At 42.0% G+C, this 15,727-nt stretch overlaps 1 protein-coding gene and 1 pseudogene across 1 annotated transcript in view; one reads left to right on the top strand and one right to left on the bottom strand.

Annotated features, from left to right (window-relative positions):
- Positions 1-9,669, bottom strand: part of LOC125121962 (ferritin light chain-like) — a 70,938-nt pseudogene extending 61,269 nt beyond the window's left edge.
- Positions 9,670-10,773: 1,104 nt separating this feature from the next.
- Positions 10,774-15,727, top strand: part of STK39 (serine/threonine kinase 39) — a 306,680-nt gene continuing 301,726 nt past the window's right edge. The window contains exon 1 of the mRNA XM_047772806.1: positions 10,774-11,269. Coding sequence (XP_047628762.1) covers positions 11,068-11,269 — 202 coding nt within the window. The 5' untranslated portion in view covers positions 10,774-11,067. The remainder of the gene's footprint in view (positions 11,270-15,727) is intronic.

Genomic DNA, 15,727 nt, shown 5'->3' with positions numbered 1-15,727 from the left:
ACATTTAGGTTGTTTCCATGACTTGACTATTGTAAATAGTGCTGCTATGAACATTGGGGTTCATGTATCTTTTCAAATTATGGTTTTCTCTGGATATATGCCAAGGAGTAGGATTGCTGAATGATATCATTCTATTTTTATTTTTTAAGGAAACTCTATACTGTTCTCTACAGTGGTTGTATACCCTTCCTTCTTTAAATTTTTATAACTTGTACATATACTTATATATTCAAAAGAAAAACAATTTTTTAAATGAAGCTTTTTCATAATCTATATCTGCCATCAACCACTTTCCTATGATTAATCGCTTATTTGAAAGAACAAATCTCTGTCACTAGATATATGAGCCCTTTGGGCTTTTATTGTGCTAGTGCTTTTCTACCCCACTATCAACATTCTTGCTAGCTTTTAAAAAATGTCTGTGCCAATAAAATAAATATTTTGTTGACATGATATTACCGCCATAGGCTCTTTCTTTTAGTTTAGTGAGTATCTTTCTTGCTGAGTTAAATCCATTCAATATCTATGGGAAATGCAAATGGCAACATGAATCTTTTCATAAGAGAGGAAACATAACACCCTTTATGCATACAGCTGGTTGATGCAAGGACCAGCCTGCTTTGACAGCCCAGTTATTGAAACACAAAATGGTAATCCTTCTATAATTCTCAATATTCAAATAATGTATTTCTTAAATGACTTGAAAATAACACCCAAACATTGTGATTTTTTAAAAAAATTTCTGTTATTTTTAGTGGATTTTTTTAAGGATTTTAAACTGATGAAAATGAAGAAATTATTGGATTATCTATTGAAATATATGTCAAAGTTCTATAATACCATCTGGCCTTCTCTAATTGCTTATGTATATATACCACTATCCTTTGTGTTTGAGGAACGATGGATTTGAAGATTACTCACTACTTGACTGAAATAACTATTTCTTTGAACCACGAAATACTGTTGCATAGCTTTTACTTGATTTGGAGACTAAACTAATAAATTACTTATGCTGATTATTCAAACTAACAGTTATTTTAGCATTTTTAAAACACAGGTTAATAATGGCCATTGTTTGCAGGGTATTGTTGAGGGTACATAAGGATAGTTTTTGAACTAATATTTATAATATTTGGATGGAGGAATAGAGGCACATGTGGGATATTTTTCTCCAAACTCAAATTTGCCCACAACTGTTGCTTGAAGAAGGAACACTCTACGCTTGGTTATTGACTCCTGGCTAGCTGCAGCCTTAGCTTCTGGCTTTAAATGGCCTAAAAACTGCATAGCACATCAGTAGGCATTTTTAATTAAAATTAAATTGAAATTTAATTTAATTAATAAAATTTTGTTTAAAGGTTTAATGCAGTAATAGCAAACGTGACTTGTCAAGAGATAGAGGTTTGTAGTTCAGAGTTTAAGTTTTAGTCTTTGGAGTTAGAGCAGGTTTGAATCCAGGCTCTGCTGTACATAAACTGAGATTAGGGTTCCTTTCCATATTTAACCATTGTGACCTTCAGTTTCTCCATCTCTAAAAATGCACATAATGTGATCTATGCCAGCAGGTTATAGGGGAAGATCAATCAACACAATGTATCCATAAACTATAGCTATTGTTATTGTTATAGAAAGAAATGCTTTGAATTATAGATGTTACTGAAAATTACCCTAAAGCAATATAATATGATCCAATGTTATCTTTGTTATGAGGCTTAAATTTTCATTCATTCACTCAGTGATTCATTCACATGTGGGATTCTGAGAAAGTCATACTGATAGCTCCTCTATATCAAAGTTAAAAAGCTTTTGTGGCTAAACTTGGTTAATTTATAGTAAGAGCAGTCTTTTAAGACATCAGTTTTGAATCCTCTCTATATTAACAACCATATGAAGTCTAAATCATTTTAAATGACCCTTCCTCTCCATGCTGTTCTTTTCTCTCAGTTTCAGGGGTCTCTCCACCAAACCCAGGTTATCAGAGAATGGTTAAAACTGGACTCTATGGCCCAATACCTTGAATGCTCTATTTTTGGTGTCTTTGAGTCAAAACTAGACTCTCACATGACTAGTCTCCCTGTTCCCAAGGGAAAAATTATTTTTGCCATGTCTGTCTGCCCCATTAGACAGTAAGTTCCCCTGAGAGTAAGATGGATTTCATCCATCTTTCCATCATTGCATAGCCCCATGCAGGGAGTTGGCATAGTACAGGTACGCCGTTTGTTTCTTTAAAATAATGCACTATTATTACATTCTAACCATTTCAATGAAAAGGGTTACTATTTCAATAGTAATTTTCTTGTTACAGAAAGAGTCCTTTTTAGTGAGTGTTTTGCTTTCATTGCCATTTGTTATGTCTATTTCATGAAAGCCACCAGTGATCACTGAGCCTTTTAAAGTCGTCACCTCACTAGAAGCTCTCTGACTTGGGTGCTTTTCTAATTGTTGTGGTTTTCCTGTGTCAGCTTGATGCTCTCTCTCAGAACTATCACAGTTATTTCCAACTCTGGCTGCATATGAGAGTTCCTCTGCAGTTCCATTTCTTGATGAACTTTATGAGTTAATAGAATCTAGGTGACACCCAGGCATGGGAGGGTTGAAAAAGCTCAACAGGCAACTCTGATGCCCAATCAGATTGAAAACCATCTGGACCATCTATGTTTTACTAAAGGGATGTGACCAAATTGCTGTTACCCTGGTCTTAACCTAAATGTGGGGTCTAAGCCTTTTGAATCATTCTATGCAGAGGCTACAAAATTCTGCTCCACTGGTCTGACGTAGACTAAAAATGTTTGGCCTGTGCAGTATTATTGTTTTATAATTGTGAAATATTTCAAATGTATGGAATGGTAGGGTCACTAATGTAATAAGAACTCATGGACCTACCATTTAGTGTAACAAATCTTATTTTGCTATACTTATTACAGGTTTTTATTAAAGTAATCAAACATTACAGATGCCATAGAAGCCCTTGTGTGCCTTTCCCCTGCCTACCCTTTCAAGGGGTAATGGCAACCCTGAATTTGAAGTTTATCATTCAGACCTGTGTTTTGCTATGTATTTATTCAAAGACTGTGTTTAGCATCTTCTTGTTTTAAAACATTATGTATATGGTATCAGATTCTGTGCACTATTTCATAAAATCGGTCCAATATTTAAAAACTGAAAAATTTCACCTAAAATTAGATTTGTTGGCTTCTCCTAAAACAACCCAAAGATCTGGCAGCACTGGGCGAGCTTTCTGGCAGGAGGGTGTGCCATGCGGGGCCAGCGCTGGTTGGTGTGACACCATCCCGCTGCTCACACTGTGTAGACATATGTGCTTGCACCTGGGCTGTGTCTCCTTTGATGTAGGTCTGGCCCTTGACACTGCGCTTCCTTCCGTTATGATTCTTTTCTCTCTTCAAGGCCATTTCTGCTCTTCTCTCTTAATTGCCTGGTATCAAAGGCGTCTACTTCCTTAGCAGCCTGTGATGTCCACCTCTCCTTCTGCTGTCTCCTCTCTTTTCATCTGGTTTTCATTTTAATGTTCCTGCCATTTCTCTTTGAATTCTTGACTTTAGGGGCAAAAGGACATGGGGTTTTTGTTTTTATTTTTTCAGACTTTGCCAGTCAGTAGTAAAAGAAATGATTTATTTTTATCAGCAGATTGACCCATCATATTATATCTCTGTGACCTCTAGTTTTGGCTCTTCCCCTTATTTTAAGTGTTGTTCACATGTTTTGGTAACTTTAGGGGGCAGCTGGGACACTGGAAGATTGGGCACTGGATAAAGTAGGATTGTATGGGTTATACAGTTCTTAAAGTCTGAGAGCATTTTGTCTTTTATCTTTCTATAGCAATTGGCAAATTACAGACCCTAAAAATGTATCCACTGGAGTTCCCATTGTGGCGCAGCGGTTAATGAATCCGACTAGGAACCATGAGGTTGAAGGTTCGATCCCTGGCCTTGCTCAGTGGGTTGAGGATCCGGTGTTGTTGTGAGCTGTGGTGTGGGTTTCAGATTCAGCTCGGATCCTGTGTTGCTGTGGCTCTGGTGTAGGCCGGTGGCTACAGCTCCGATTAGACCCCTAGCCTGGGAACCTCCATGTGCTGCAGGAGAGGCCCGAGAAAAGGCAAAAAAAAAAAGACAAAAAAATGTATTCACTGCATGAAAGAATATTAATAAGTTCAATTATTAAGTGTTCTATTACATACCTATTACAAACCAGGGCCGTCCCTGAGCTTCCTTTGTTTTTCAAAATACAGGTAACCCAAGATAATTTTCCTGATATTAATCGGAGCCTGGCTCAGAGGCCAGAGAGGCAGAGAAGGAAGATGGTTCAGGGTTTGTGGGTAGTTTTGGGGGGAGAATTTTTTAGTAGAGAGGAAAAGAAATGCTTTGAGACATCCTTGGAGTTTGGAAAAATCTGAAGGTGAGAAAGGTTGAAGAAAATATTTTCAGAAAGTGCTGCTTTGTGTAATGAACAGGATTCCTACTTGGGATTCTTCAGTGGAGACAGCCATAAAGAATCAAATTGCTTTTAATTACATTTTTATGACAGTCTGCTTGGGACAAGACTACCAGGTTTTAGACAGATTACGCCATAAAAGAAATATATATGCTGTATAGATTTGCTATAATGCTTTTGGATGTTTTAGCAAAGGGCAAGCCTTGCTAAACATGGAGGTCTTTCCCTATGAATACAGAGAGCAGGGCTTCTAGGGAGACTTCTTTCTACTGGGGCCAAATTATGGTCACAAACCTCTGAGATAAGTGAAGAGGCATTAACTATTACTAGAGCAATATGTCTGTACTAGAAAATGCAATAGAAAGTCAATTTCAGTGATGGGTTGGAAAATAAATGAAAACACATGTCCGGACATTATAATTCATACAAGTTTAATTCCTTAAATCACATGAAGTTAAAAAGCAGTGTCTTGCAATAATTCAAATTAAAATAGATTTAAGCCTCTCTTTCCATTTATGGTTGGGAAACAGGCCCCAATGACACCTTGACACTAAATTGTGTTAACCTAATAAGACTGAATCATACCAGCTCTGGACTTGGGGTAATAGCATCAGCTATGTCAGTGAAAAGCACATGACATCTCTGTTGGTACGCTAAGTGTACGTGGTCTTCAAAGTTGGGCAGGTCCATATATGCTCAAATGCATTTTTCAGATGGACATTTGACATCTCTGCTGATAATTCATTTGGATATTTACTCTACAGGGTTTTTTTTTTTTCCCCACTTAAAATAGTATTAAAAAAGCAAGCTGGGGAGTTCCCATTGTAGCCCAGGGGAAATGAATTCAACTAGTATTCCATGAGGATGTGGGTTCAATCCCTGGCCTCGCTCAGTGGGTTAAGGATCTGCATGCCGTGAGCTGTGGTGTAGGTTGAAGATGCGGCTCGGATCCTGTGTTGCTGTGGAATAGGCTGGTAGCTGTAGCTCCACTACTTCTATATGCTGAGGGTGCAGCCCTAAAAAGCAAGCAAACAAACAAATAAACAAAAAAACCACAGTAAGCTGAAGTGTAAAGTCCAGGGCTTTGGTCGAGTGGCGGCCCCAAAGCAGTGGCTATTTTCATTGATGCTCATTGCTTAAGTTGGTTAAAAAATAAATCCCATAATTTCACTGTCTTAGTTCACTATGACTGCTGTAAGTACCACAAACTGAGTGGCATAAAACAACAGAAACTGACTCTCTCACAGCCTAGATGCTAGACATCCAAAATCAAGGTGTTAGCAGAGCTGGTTCCAGCTGGAGGCTCTGAGGGAGAATCTGTTCCATGCCTCTTGTCTAGCTTCTGGTTGCTCCTGGCAATCTTTGACATTCCTTGACTTGTCACATATCACTCCAATTTCTGTCTCCCTCATCACATGGCACTCTCCCTCTGTGTATCTGAGATTGTGCCAAACTTCCTCTTCTTATAGGGACACCAATCTTTGGAATAGGCCCAGTTTAATCCATCTTGACCTAATCCTGACTTGCCAAGACCCTATTTGCAAATAAAGTCACATTCACAAGTACTGGGGTTTGGGGCTTTGCGGTTTGGAGGGGATGAAATTCAATCTATAATATCCACATTCCCCTGAGAACACCACCCTTGATCTCTCCCAAGTGGAAATTCTGGAGCCACTACTATACTACAGTGTGTGCAATGGGTCAGGTGTGTTACACATTCCAGCTCATTTCATCCTCATTGCAACCCAGTCATCCAGGGCATGATTGTCCCTATTTTAAGAAAATAGAAGCAGTTTAAGTTGCTAACTAGTAAGTACAGAATGAGTATTTAAATCTAGCTATTTCTGACTTAAACCCCTGCCTTTTCCATTAAGCCCCACTATCACCCTGACTCAAAAAAACATTGAATCCTTGTCTTTGGAAGCAATTGTTGAAATAAAAATTCAGCTCTTTCGCAACTTTACCTTCCAACATAGTTACTAAAATAGGAAGTATCAGAGAGTTGGAGATGGGAAATATGGTGATAGATCTTCTTCACACCCAAGAACATCTGGCCTTTTCCCACCAAGCAATGAAAGTGACTTTGCAATAGATTATAGGTTAGCCATGGGAAAAAGACCATCTGTCAATCAAGAGAGCCTTTCATTTCTTCAATGGATTTATTTCTAAAACATTTTATAGACTGCACATGTGTACATCTACTTTTTTAATGCATTTGGGCAATTCGACTTTTAAAGGAATCTCATCTGTCATCAAGTTCTATTTTTTTGTTCCTTAAATAATCTTAAATCTACCCCCTCATCATTATCCTCAATATCATGACTTTTTTCACGCACGCATTTCTCTAACTTGACTATTGCAGTGGTTTCCAAATGGGTCTTTCCACCTCCAGTTTCCTCCCATCTAATCCACTCTTGATGTGGCTGACTCATTCTGATGCTTAAAAAGCATGCTTTTATCCATTTAAAAGGTGTTATATTCATTTAACAAATATTTACCAAGTGTACTCTGTATCAGGTGTTATTCAGGCACTGGGACACAGCAATGAACCAAAAGAACAACGAAAGATGCCTGTCCTCAGGGAGCTTATATTCTGTACAGTTCATGATTGCCATTATTACATATCTTTTTCCTATATGTTTTGTTACAAATCTTAGAAGATAAGAATGATGATGATGAAGATGACATTAATGAGGGTTTTCATTTTGTTGAACATTTACTACGTGTCAGCCACACTTTATGTTAAGCTATTTACATACAAGGTATGTTGTAACAACCCATGTCAAAGTTGTGAGGCTGATTTTGTGAATGAGGACATTGAAACTCAAAGAGTCAAAGTCAGTCCACAGTCAGAGGTTAAAAAAAAAAAATTGGTGGCAAGATTTGAATCTCACATTTTCTTTCTTCAAGGTCTCAGCCACGACACTACACATCTTCTTTTACATGTTCAAAGGGTCATACAGGAGGAAAAAATTTTTACTCTGACCTCTCAAATTGAGTAACTGGAGGCCTGTGTATACACAGACTAGCACAAGGAAAAAACAAAGTTTATTTGCATGTGAAATTCACATCTGTGTGGGAATATGCCGTAATAACTCAAAGGGGTGGTTAGAAGTAGGGGCTTATATACCATTTTAACAAAAGTTGATAAATTGTGGAGAACTGACTAGACAAGGAAAAGGTGGTTTGGGCTTCTGGAGGGGTAAGTTGTGGGCAGGTAACTAGGCAATAGGGGAAACTAGTAAATAAGAGTTGTTTGTGCAGACTCATCTAAGTATCATCTCCATGATAAGAGTCATTCTCCTCTTTCTGGTATGGGAGAAGGGAGCACTTTTACAAATGGAAATTTCCTTTATAAATGGAAATATCATTTACAAAAGGGAAATGTATGCCCAGCTTTTAGGCAGATTGGGGGAGGGAAGAGAACTCTTCCTGTGTCTATTGTTTCTTAATTATATTCAGATCAAAATAATTCTTATGCCAAAGTAGCATATTTTGGGGTTGCATATTCTGATCCTCTTCAAGATTTATGAATAACTAAACCTTATTTAATTTTTTTTTTGTAAGGTATATAATCTCCAATATTACCTGCTTTAAAATGACAATTTTGGGGAGTTCCCATTGTGGCTCAGTGGTTAACGAATCCAACTAGGAACCATGAGGTTGCAGGTTCAATCCCTGGCCTTGCTCAGTGGGTTAAGGATCTGGTGTTGCCGTGAGCTGTGCTGTAGACCAGCAGCTACAGCTCCGATCGGACCCCTAGCCTGGGAACCTTCATATGCCGCGGAAGCCCTAAAAAAGACAAAAAGAAAAAATAAAATAAAAATAAAATGACAATTTTGTGGAGGCCATAGCTCAGTGGGTTAAGAATCCAACTGCATTGGCTCTGGTCACTTCAGAGGTTCGGCTTCAATCCTCCAGCTCCGTGCAATGGGTTAAAGGATCCACTGTTGCTGCAACTGCAACATAGGTTGCAGCTATGGCTTGGATTCAGTCCCTGGCCTGGCCATAAGATGAAAAAAATAAAAACAAAAACAACTTTGTATATTCAGTTTACCTAAAGCAAAAAAAGTCTGGAGACTTTTTTGATAGTTATGACTGAGAGTGGGGATGCTTGCTATTGGCATCTGGTGAGCTGAGGCCAGGGGAACAGACCTCTATGACACAGAATAATCTGGCACAAAATATTCAAAGTGTTGAAGTTGCAAAACTCTGACTTACAATGAGGTAGTTGTTAACACCTCACAAAATTTAGCTTCTTATTTCTTTCTAAAGTTTTAAAATCCCTGACTGAATGTATTTATGTATTAAAATAAACTGTGTTTATATTTTAAGGGCTTCCTCCCTGCCGCCTTTCAGTTTAAATTATGAATGGGTTTTCAGGAAGAATTGCGTACCATGTGTCTACTTTTTAAATACATATATTTCCAAGTTTTAAGTACCACTTTACTCAGTTGTTTATGGAAACATTAACTTAAAATTCTAATCCAATGCTATTATATAATTTAAAAATATAATTCATGCTCTGTGCTTCATACATCAAAATGATGCCAAAGGCCACTGGGAGTAAACATTCTTCTTTAAACTGAATTACTGGTAGTAGTGATGGGTCTGCACTGAGTCATCTGTTCTTACAAGTCATCCTGGGAGCTATTTGGAAAGTAGTCGGCCCTTTGGGTATCTGGTATATGACTACAGAGCACTTTTTTTTTTTAATTTAATTTTTTTTTATTACTCAAATGAATTTATCACATCTGTAGGAACAACACTTGTTTTTTGTGGGAAACTAAGTAATCTGTGTTTGACTCAGATCTGTGCTATTGGTCTTGATATCATCATGTTTTCTCATTAAGTCCCAAGACCTTTCCTGGTCTCCACAGTTTGAAAGTCTGAAATATAAATGTATATGACAAAATAGAAGTCGTATTCTTTTAATCATTTTTCTTTTCCCTTAAAAGTGAGTCTTTAAAAAAGTTCTTCCCTGTGGGGAGCAGCACTTGAAGATGTGAATAAGTACAGAGCATTCCTGCTCCCCGTTCTTTCCTCCTGAAAACATCACAGGCCTCAATTTGTTCCTGAAGTTGTGTTTCTTGACACACATTAAAATTGATACACAGTTTTTGAACGCCCCTACATAAAAGAAAGCACAACTTCCTAGTTCAGCATCAACTTCTGCTGGCAAACCAGAGCACCAGAGCTGCTGTACCTCAATGGTCCCATGATGCATACTCATGTCCAGTTTACATCAATGTTTGATTTGACATATAACGTGTCACCTAATGAAATTCTGGGTTTCCTCTGAATTACCTTTAAAAAATTTTAGGGAGATTTTTGTGTATAAATGCAGGAGACAAAGTATCACAAGCTTTCTGAGTTTTTTTTTTGTTTGTTTTAATGTGCTTATTATTATGTATTCAGTAGTCTTCATCATGAAAACTACACAAGATAATTTTGGCTAAATGGCCATTACGACCATTGGGTCACTGCACCATCTCAGCTTAAGAATAGTGTAAACTTCGTCACCTGTACCAGGGGAACACAGAGAACATTCAGTGTTAAATATGACACCTATAATTAGGAAGACCTATGGTTATACCATAGCAATTTTAAGGATGAGGTAATTTTGGGAGTGTTGAAAAGCAGCAATTAATTAAATTTCCAACGCAGTTTATTTATGCTGCGATACATTTTTTTTTTTGACACCCCCCTATACTCTGTAAAAGAAACGCCTATTTGTTGTCCTAATGGGTTAAGGTGGCTTGTTATTAAGGGTCTAGAATTTGAAATCCAGAGTTCAAATCTCTTTTACTTTTCTTATTCTAACTTCGCAAGCCCTTACATCACCTCCCTGGGATCCAGGCGGCTTGGAACAAATGAAGAAAGTCTGTGACCAGCCAGAGACCTAAGGAATCATGTTTCACTAAGAAAAAAACCTAGAAGGGCTCCGATTAGATTAGGCAAGGTGGGGAAAGGGATATAGGCAGGTAGGGCGCCGGAAAGTTACAACTCGGGTTATTTTTTAACCGGCGTCCTACAAACGGCCTGCGTGTAGGTGTCTCACTCGCTAACTTGTAAATGAACTTCAGGTTCTCTTTAGTTGGGGAGACTTCCGAATCTGAGAACCTGGTGACGGTTCAACGACCCCGCCCTCGGGGTCCCCAGGGGACATCTTCCGGAGAGCCTGATTGTCTGGGGCAAAGGCGCAGTGAAAGCAGGGAGTGAGGGGGCGAGGGCCCCGAAAGCCAACCCAACCTGGCCTCACTCCCCTCGGGTGGAAACTTCTCCGGCGGCGAGCAGAGCCGGGGCGGGGGCGGGGGCGGGGGGGGGGCGGCCTGGCGGCGGTTCCCCTCGCAGAGACAGAGAACTGCGCGAGCGAGGCTCTGGGCGCGCGGCGAGCGCGGCGGCCACCGCCTCCTCCCGTCCCCGCCTCTGCCGGCGCTGCCTCCTCCCTCCGCCCGGCTCGGCCTCCCTCGCTCCCTCCCCTCGTGGCTGGCTCCGGCGGCGGCAGGCGGGGAGGGCGTGCGCCGGCCGAGAGGTGTCGGCGGCGAGGGAAGGGAAGTTTTAAGTGGAAGGTCGTCCGCCGGCCGGCGCGTCCTCCCGCTCTCCTCCGGCAGCATCATGGCGGAGCCGACCGGCTCGCCTGTGCACGTCCAGCAGCCCCAGCAGGCGGCCCCGGTGACAGCAACGGCGGTGACGGCCCCAGCGGCCGCGATAGCAGCGCCGGCCCCGGCGGCTCCCGTGGCCCCGACCCCGGCCCCCGCGGCGCAGGCGGTCGGCTGGCCCATCTGCAGGGATGCGTACGAGCTGCAGGAGGTTATCGGTCAGTGCGGCGGGTGCGGCGGGGCCGGACCAGGCCGGGCGCTGAGGCCGGGTGGGAGGCGCGGTCGGGGGCGGGAGGGGACGCGGGATGCTAGGGTAGCCTGCATGCACGCCCAGGAGGCAGAGCGGCCGGCTTCGGGGCCTACCGGCTTCAACAGTTTTTTGTTTTTTTTTTTTTTTAATTTATTTGTTCGTTCGGAGCGCTGGTGCTGCAGGAGGCGGCGCGGCGGATGTGACTCGCACTGCAGACGAGCCGCATGCTGCAAACTTTTATCTCCCGGATCTCCGGGTCGGCGGAGCTGGGGACCTGGCAACACCGCCGCATCTCCCTTCTCCAGCGCGCCGGGGCCGCAGCCTGTGGTCTGTGGCCACGCTGGCAAGCAGCCGTGGCCGGGGTGGGGTTGTGGGGGCGCCGCCCTAGGCTTTCAGCGCCCCCGCGCCGCGCCCTGGGGGCCGCGTCCTGGGGGACTGAGCGGGCGCAGCCGCACCTCTGTTCTCCAAGCTCCGCGCCTCTGCCTCCGGTCACCAGCCTCTCGCGGTGGGTAACTCGGATACGTAGGAGTTGCGGAGGCCCAGGTTCTTTCCCGAAGCAGGGGAGGATGCTGGCCTCCCTCCCTGACAGCCGGTGCTCCACGCCCGCCCTGCTGCCTGGCTCACCGCGCAGCCCAGCGCGCCCGGGTACCCGGGTCTCGGTGCCGGGGCGCTCCGCCTGCCGCCCAGTACTATCGCCTGGGGGAAGCAGGCGCCCTGGCCTCCTGCCCTGTGCGTGGCCGATGCTTCCCTCTGGTCCAGGGCCGAGCTGCAGGAGTGAAACCCGAGGCTGTCGGTGATCTGCTGCCTGCCCTTTGGTGCCTTCTGGTCGGCTCACAGATATCACCTTATTTTTAAAAACCTCGCAAAGTCAGATAAGAAGCCGGCATTACTTTTCCCAGGGCCAGGCATGTGAAGGACCAGGAGATTTGTGTTGACCCTTCACTTAGAATCGTCCTTATTGGATCATCCTTTTTGAGAGTCTTGTTAAGCCCACTTAGGGAACTCTCCAGGTGAGGTGGGCCTTCATTTTCTGACCTCACTGGCAGTGGGATGGGATGCTGCCTTCCCATATCTCGATATTTAAGTACGATGATAAAGGAATTCAGGATAACTTTTTGTTTTCATTAAAAAGAACACTCCACCTCCCCTTTAAGGAAAATTAAAATAGATAATAAGAATTTCATTAGGTGCTGAAAAGAGCCTTTATAATATGCTACTGTGTGAATGAAACAGCATAGACTGAAATAAATAAATAAGGGATGGGCAGAACAGTAAGCTGGCATATAAAAGCTCCAAATAACCAAAATAGGCATCTCTACATAAAATTCTTTGAAAACCCCGACCTTTATAAATTTTGGCCTAAGATTCCAGGGAGGAGTCGTCTTGTCTGCATGGATTAAATATCTTCAAGGGCTTCTCAAAGCCTAGAATATTCAGTGAAAACTCTTTTAACTTAGTTATCTCAGCCTCTTCATCTTCCCAGTTTTACTCCCTGCTCTCAACCCGATTGCCCCCTCTCATATTCAGATCACATTGATTGTGCCCTGAATAGTCAGCTGTCCTAGGAAACATCTGGCCTTCCATTCTTTGCTGCCTTTCACTGGCTCTTCTCTAAGTGCCTGCCATTGTAGTGCTCCTTACTCAGCCACCACGGCCAGAGTGAATGTTCTTGAGAAGCCTGCTGCTTCTCCCAAGGCAAAGTAGTGGCCTTTTCTGCCTCTTTTTATATACCTCACAGCATGTAACTCCATAGTTTTTGTTCTGTTTTTTTTTTTTTTTCCCTTCCCTTTTTTAAAGCTGCACTAGTGGCATATGAAAGTCCCCATACTAGGGCTCTAATCAGAGTTACAACTGGTGGCCTATACCACAGCCACAGCAATGCTAGTTCCCCGACCCACTGATAAAGGCCAGGGTTGAACCTGTATCCTTATGGATACTAGTCAAATTTGGTTCCACTGCGCCACAGTGGGAACTCACAGCTCCATAGTTTTTATTTGCTTAACAAAATCTAAAGGCCTGCTATGTCCCAAGCCCTGTGCTAGGTGCTGGCAATATAGAAATAAGTAAAAAATGCTCCCTGCCCTCAAGAAGTAAATGATTCTGTAGTATGTGATAAGTGAGCATTGGGAGAGCACGAAGGAGGGATTCAGTGCTAGGGGGAATAAGGAAGCAGGGTATTCCACAGAAGACACTGGAGCCGAATTTGAGGTCATTAAGTTTATAAGGTGCTTGATTATTTCCATTGCTGCTTTTCCTAGCCAGCTGTGAACTCTTCCAGGATCTTATTTATCCCTCTGTCGCCAGCACACAGGGATGGTCCATAAAAGTTGAATGATTTATTTGCCACATAGTTTCCATAGAGTTTTACTCTGGAATTAGAATAAAACTTATAATCATTTCATGTGCTAATTTTGTTAATTTTTAGGGTTAATAGGCAGACTTTGCCTTTTTGTTGTTCTTTTTGGCCCCCCAGCAGCATATAGAAGTTCCTGGGCCAGGGATCAAATCCGAGCTACAGCTGCCACCCACACTGCAGCTGTGGCAGTGCAAGATCCTAAACCTCCTGTGGCCCTGCACTGGGCTAGGGATCAAACCCATGCCCTTGTAGAGCCTGGGCCATTGCAGAGACAACGCCGATCCTGCTGTGCCACAGCAGGAACTCCCATATTTTTCTGTTTGAAAATATGTTTTTTTTGGTGCGTGTGTGCTTTTTAGGGCCATACATGCAGCATATAGAAGTTCCCAGGCTAGGGGTTGAATTGGAGCTGAAGCTGCTGGTCTACACCACAATTTACCTTAACCCACTGACCAAGGCCAGAGTTTGAACCCACATCCTCATGGAACTAGTTGGATTTGTTTCCGCTATGCTATAATGGGAACTCCCTGAAAACATAATGTTTTGAGTTGATCAGTTTTGTGAACTGAAACGAATACAATCTTAGGTTAACTGAAGCGATGGGATTGATTGCAGGGTTTCTTTCTGCTTGCAGTAGCAGCACTGTTAATTATGGTTGGTCAATTTAGTTAAAAAAAAGAAATTTAAATTAAAAAAACCCCACCTGCTTATTATTTCTACACTGATTTTTGCACACTCACACTTCAGGAAGGGGTTTTCCACATTTTAAATGTATCTCTCATTTTTACAAATAAAAGAGATGTCCTGTGTAGGGTCTGTGTTATTGAAGTCAAATTGTGGGAACAGGATTTTGCAAGGGTTTAATGTTTATAGGGAATTACAAACCCATTTCCATTTAGTGTTTAATGCTAGTTGAGTAATTAAGAATGAACTTGTAGTTAAGCACTTTTGCTTAAACATTACACCCAGAAGTTAGTAGTTCAAACACTGAACCAGTTTCAACATGAATGCAGGTGGACAGCCTTCACTTCTGGCCACAAGGCAGGTGTCATATGATAGGGCTCAGGCATTGTGAACCGTGACCAGCAGGAGGCTCGGATGTACCTGAACAGAAGGCTGGGAAGGCAAGGTGTTTAAACTTTCCAGCGTGGCACAGAGCACTTTTTCTTCGTTTCCTCTGGCAGAGGTTGGGGCCTCAGGATTAGGAGAGAAGAGGTTTAACTAAAGTCCAAACAAAACAGGTTCAGTTGTTTGACTTCTTTTTAGAAAAATAAACACAGGATTTTGCAAGTCTAAAAATAATGTTTTCTCTTTGTTATATTGTTGTTCTTATGTAGTAAAAGATCAGTGGAGAGTTTGTAATGCTCTTTGGGGTAATCTGTTCAGGAGATTATGTGAGACCTGGGAAAGATGTGAAATCTGTGGGAGCGAGCTTTCTACTTAGAAAAGAGTTAAGAATGTTGTGAAATGATGAAATTTCTTCTTTCAGCCGTCGGTATAAGTAGATTCAAATGTATATGTCTTCTATGGAATTGACTGCTTTTGGGAGGTGTTCTAGCTTTGTTTATATATACCCTTGTCTCCTCAATCTTTGTTCCTTACCTCCTTCCCCCATCTTACTCTCAAATGCATTTTTTGGAAGTATATGGGGCTCTCAACTATTTGTTGGAATCAATAGTATCACCTTGATTTGCTAAACAAAGAACAAAAGGAGAATCATGTAAATCTTGACATCCTTAATAGATTGAACAACCTCAGGGACTTCTTCTGTCGAAGAGTTGTAGTCATTGCAACATGAGTTGCCGTATTTGAATCAGATCATTCCTGCAGGGGCTGATATCTTTGTTGGTTTTCCTCTGAGAGACATTAACTTGTGCCTCAGAATTTGTTTGATTTTCTTAGTGTTCCCCCCCACCACCCAGGATGAGCCTTTCTGTAGTTTTTTACCTGATTTCTCAGCATTGCTTCCCTTTTGTCCTGGACAGCCATTTACAATGATCTAAAAGTACCACCTATTTAATTTTCAGTCCTAGTCAACAAAAAGAATTTGGTCCCTAGACCCCTAACCTG

This window comes from Phacochoerus africanus, chromosome 3 (assembly GCF_016906955.1).
Source record: "Phacochoerus africanus isolate WHEZ1 chromosome 3, ROS_Pafr_v1, whole genome shotgun sequence".
In the NCBI taxonomy this organism is placed as follows: Eukaryota; Metazoa; Chordata; class Mammalia; order Artiodactyla; family Suidae; genus Phacochoerus; species Phacochoerus africanus.
This window is presented reverse-complemented; position numbering and strand designations above follow the sequence as displayed.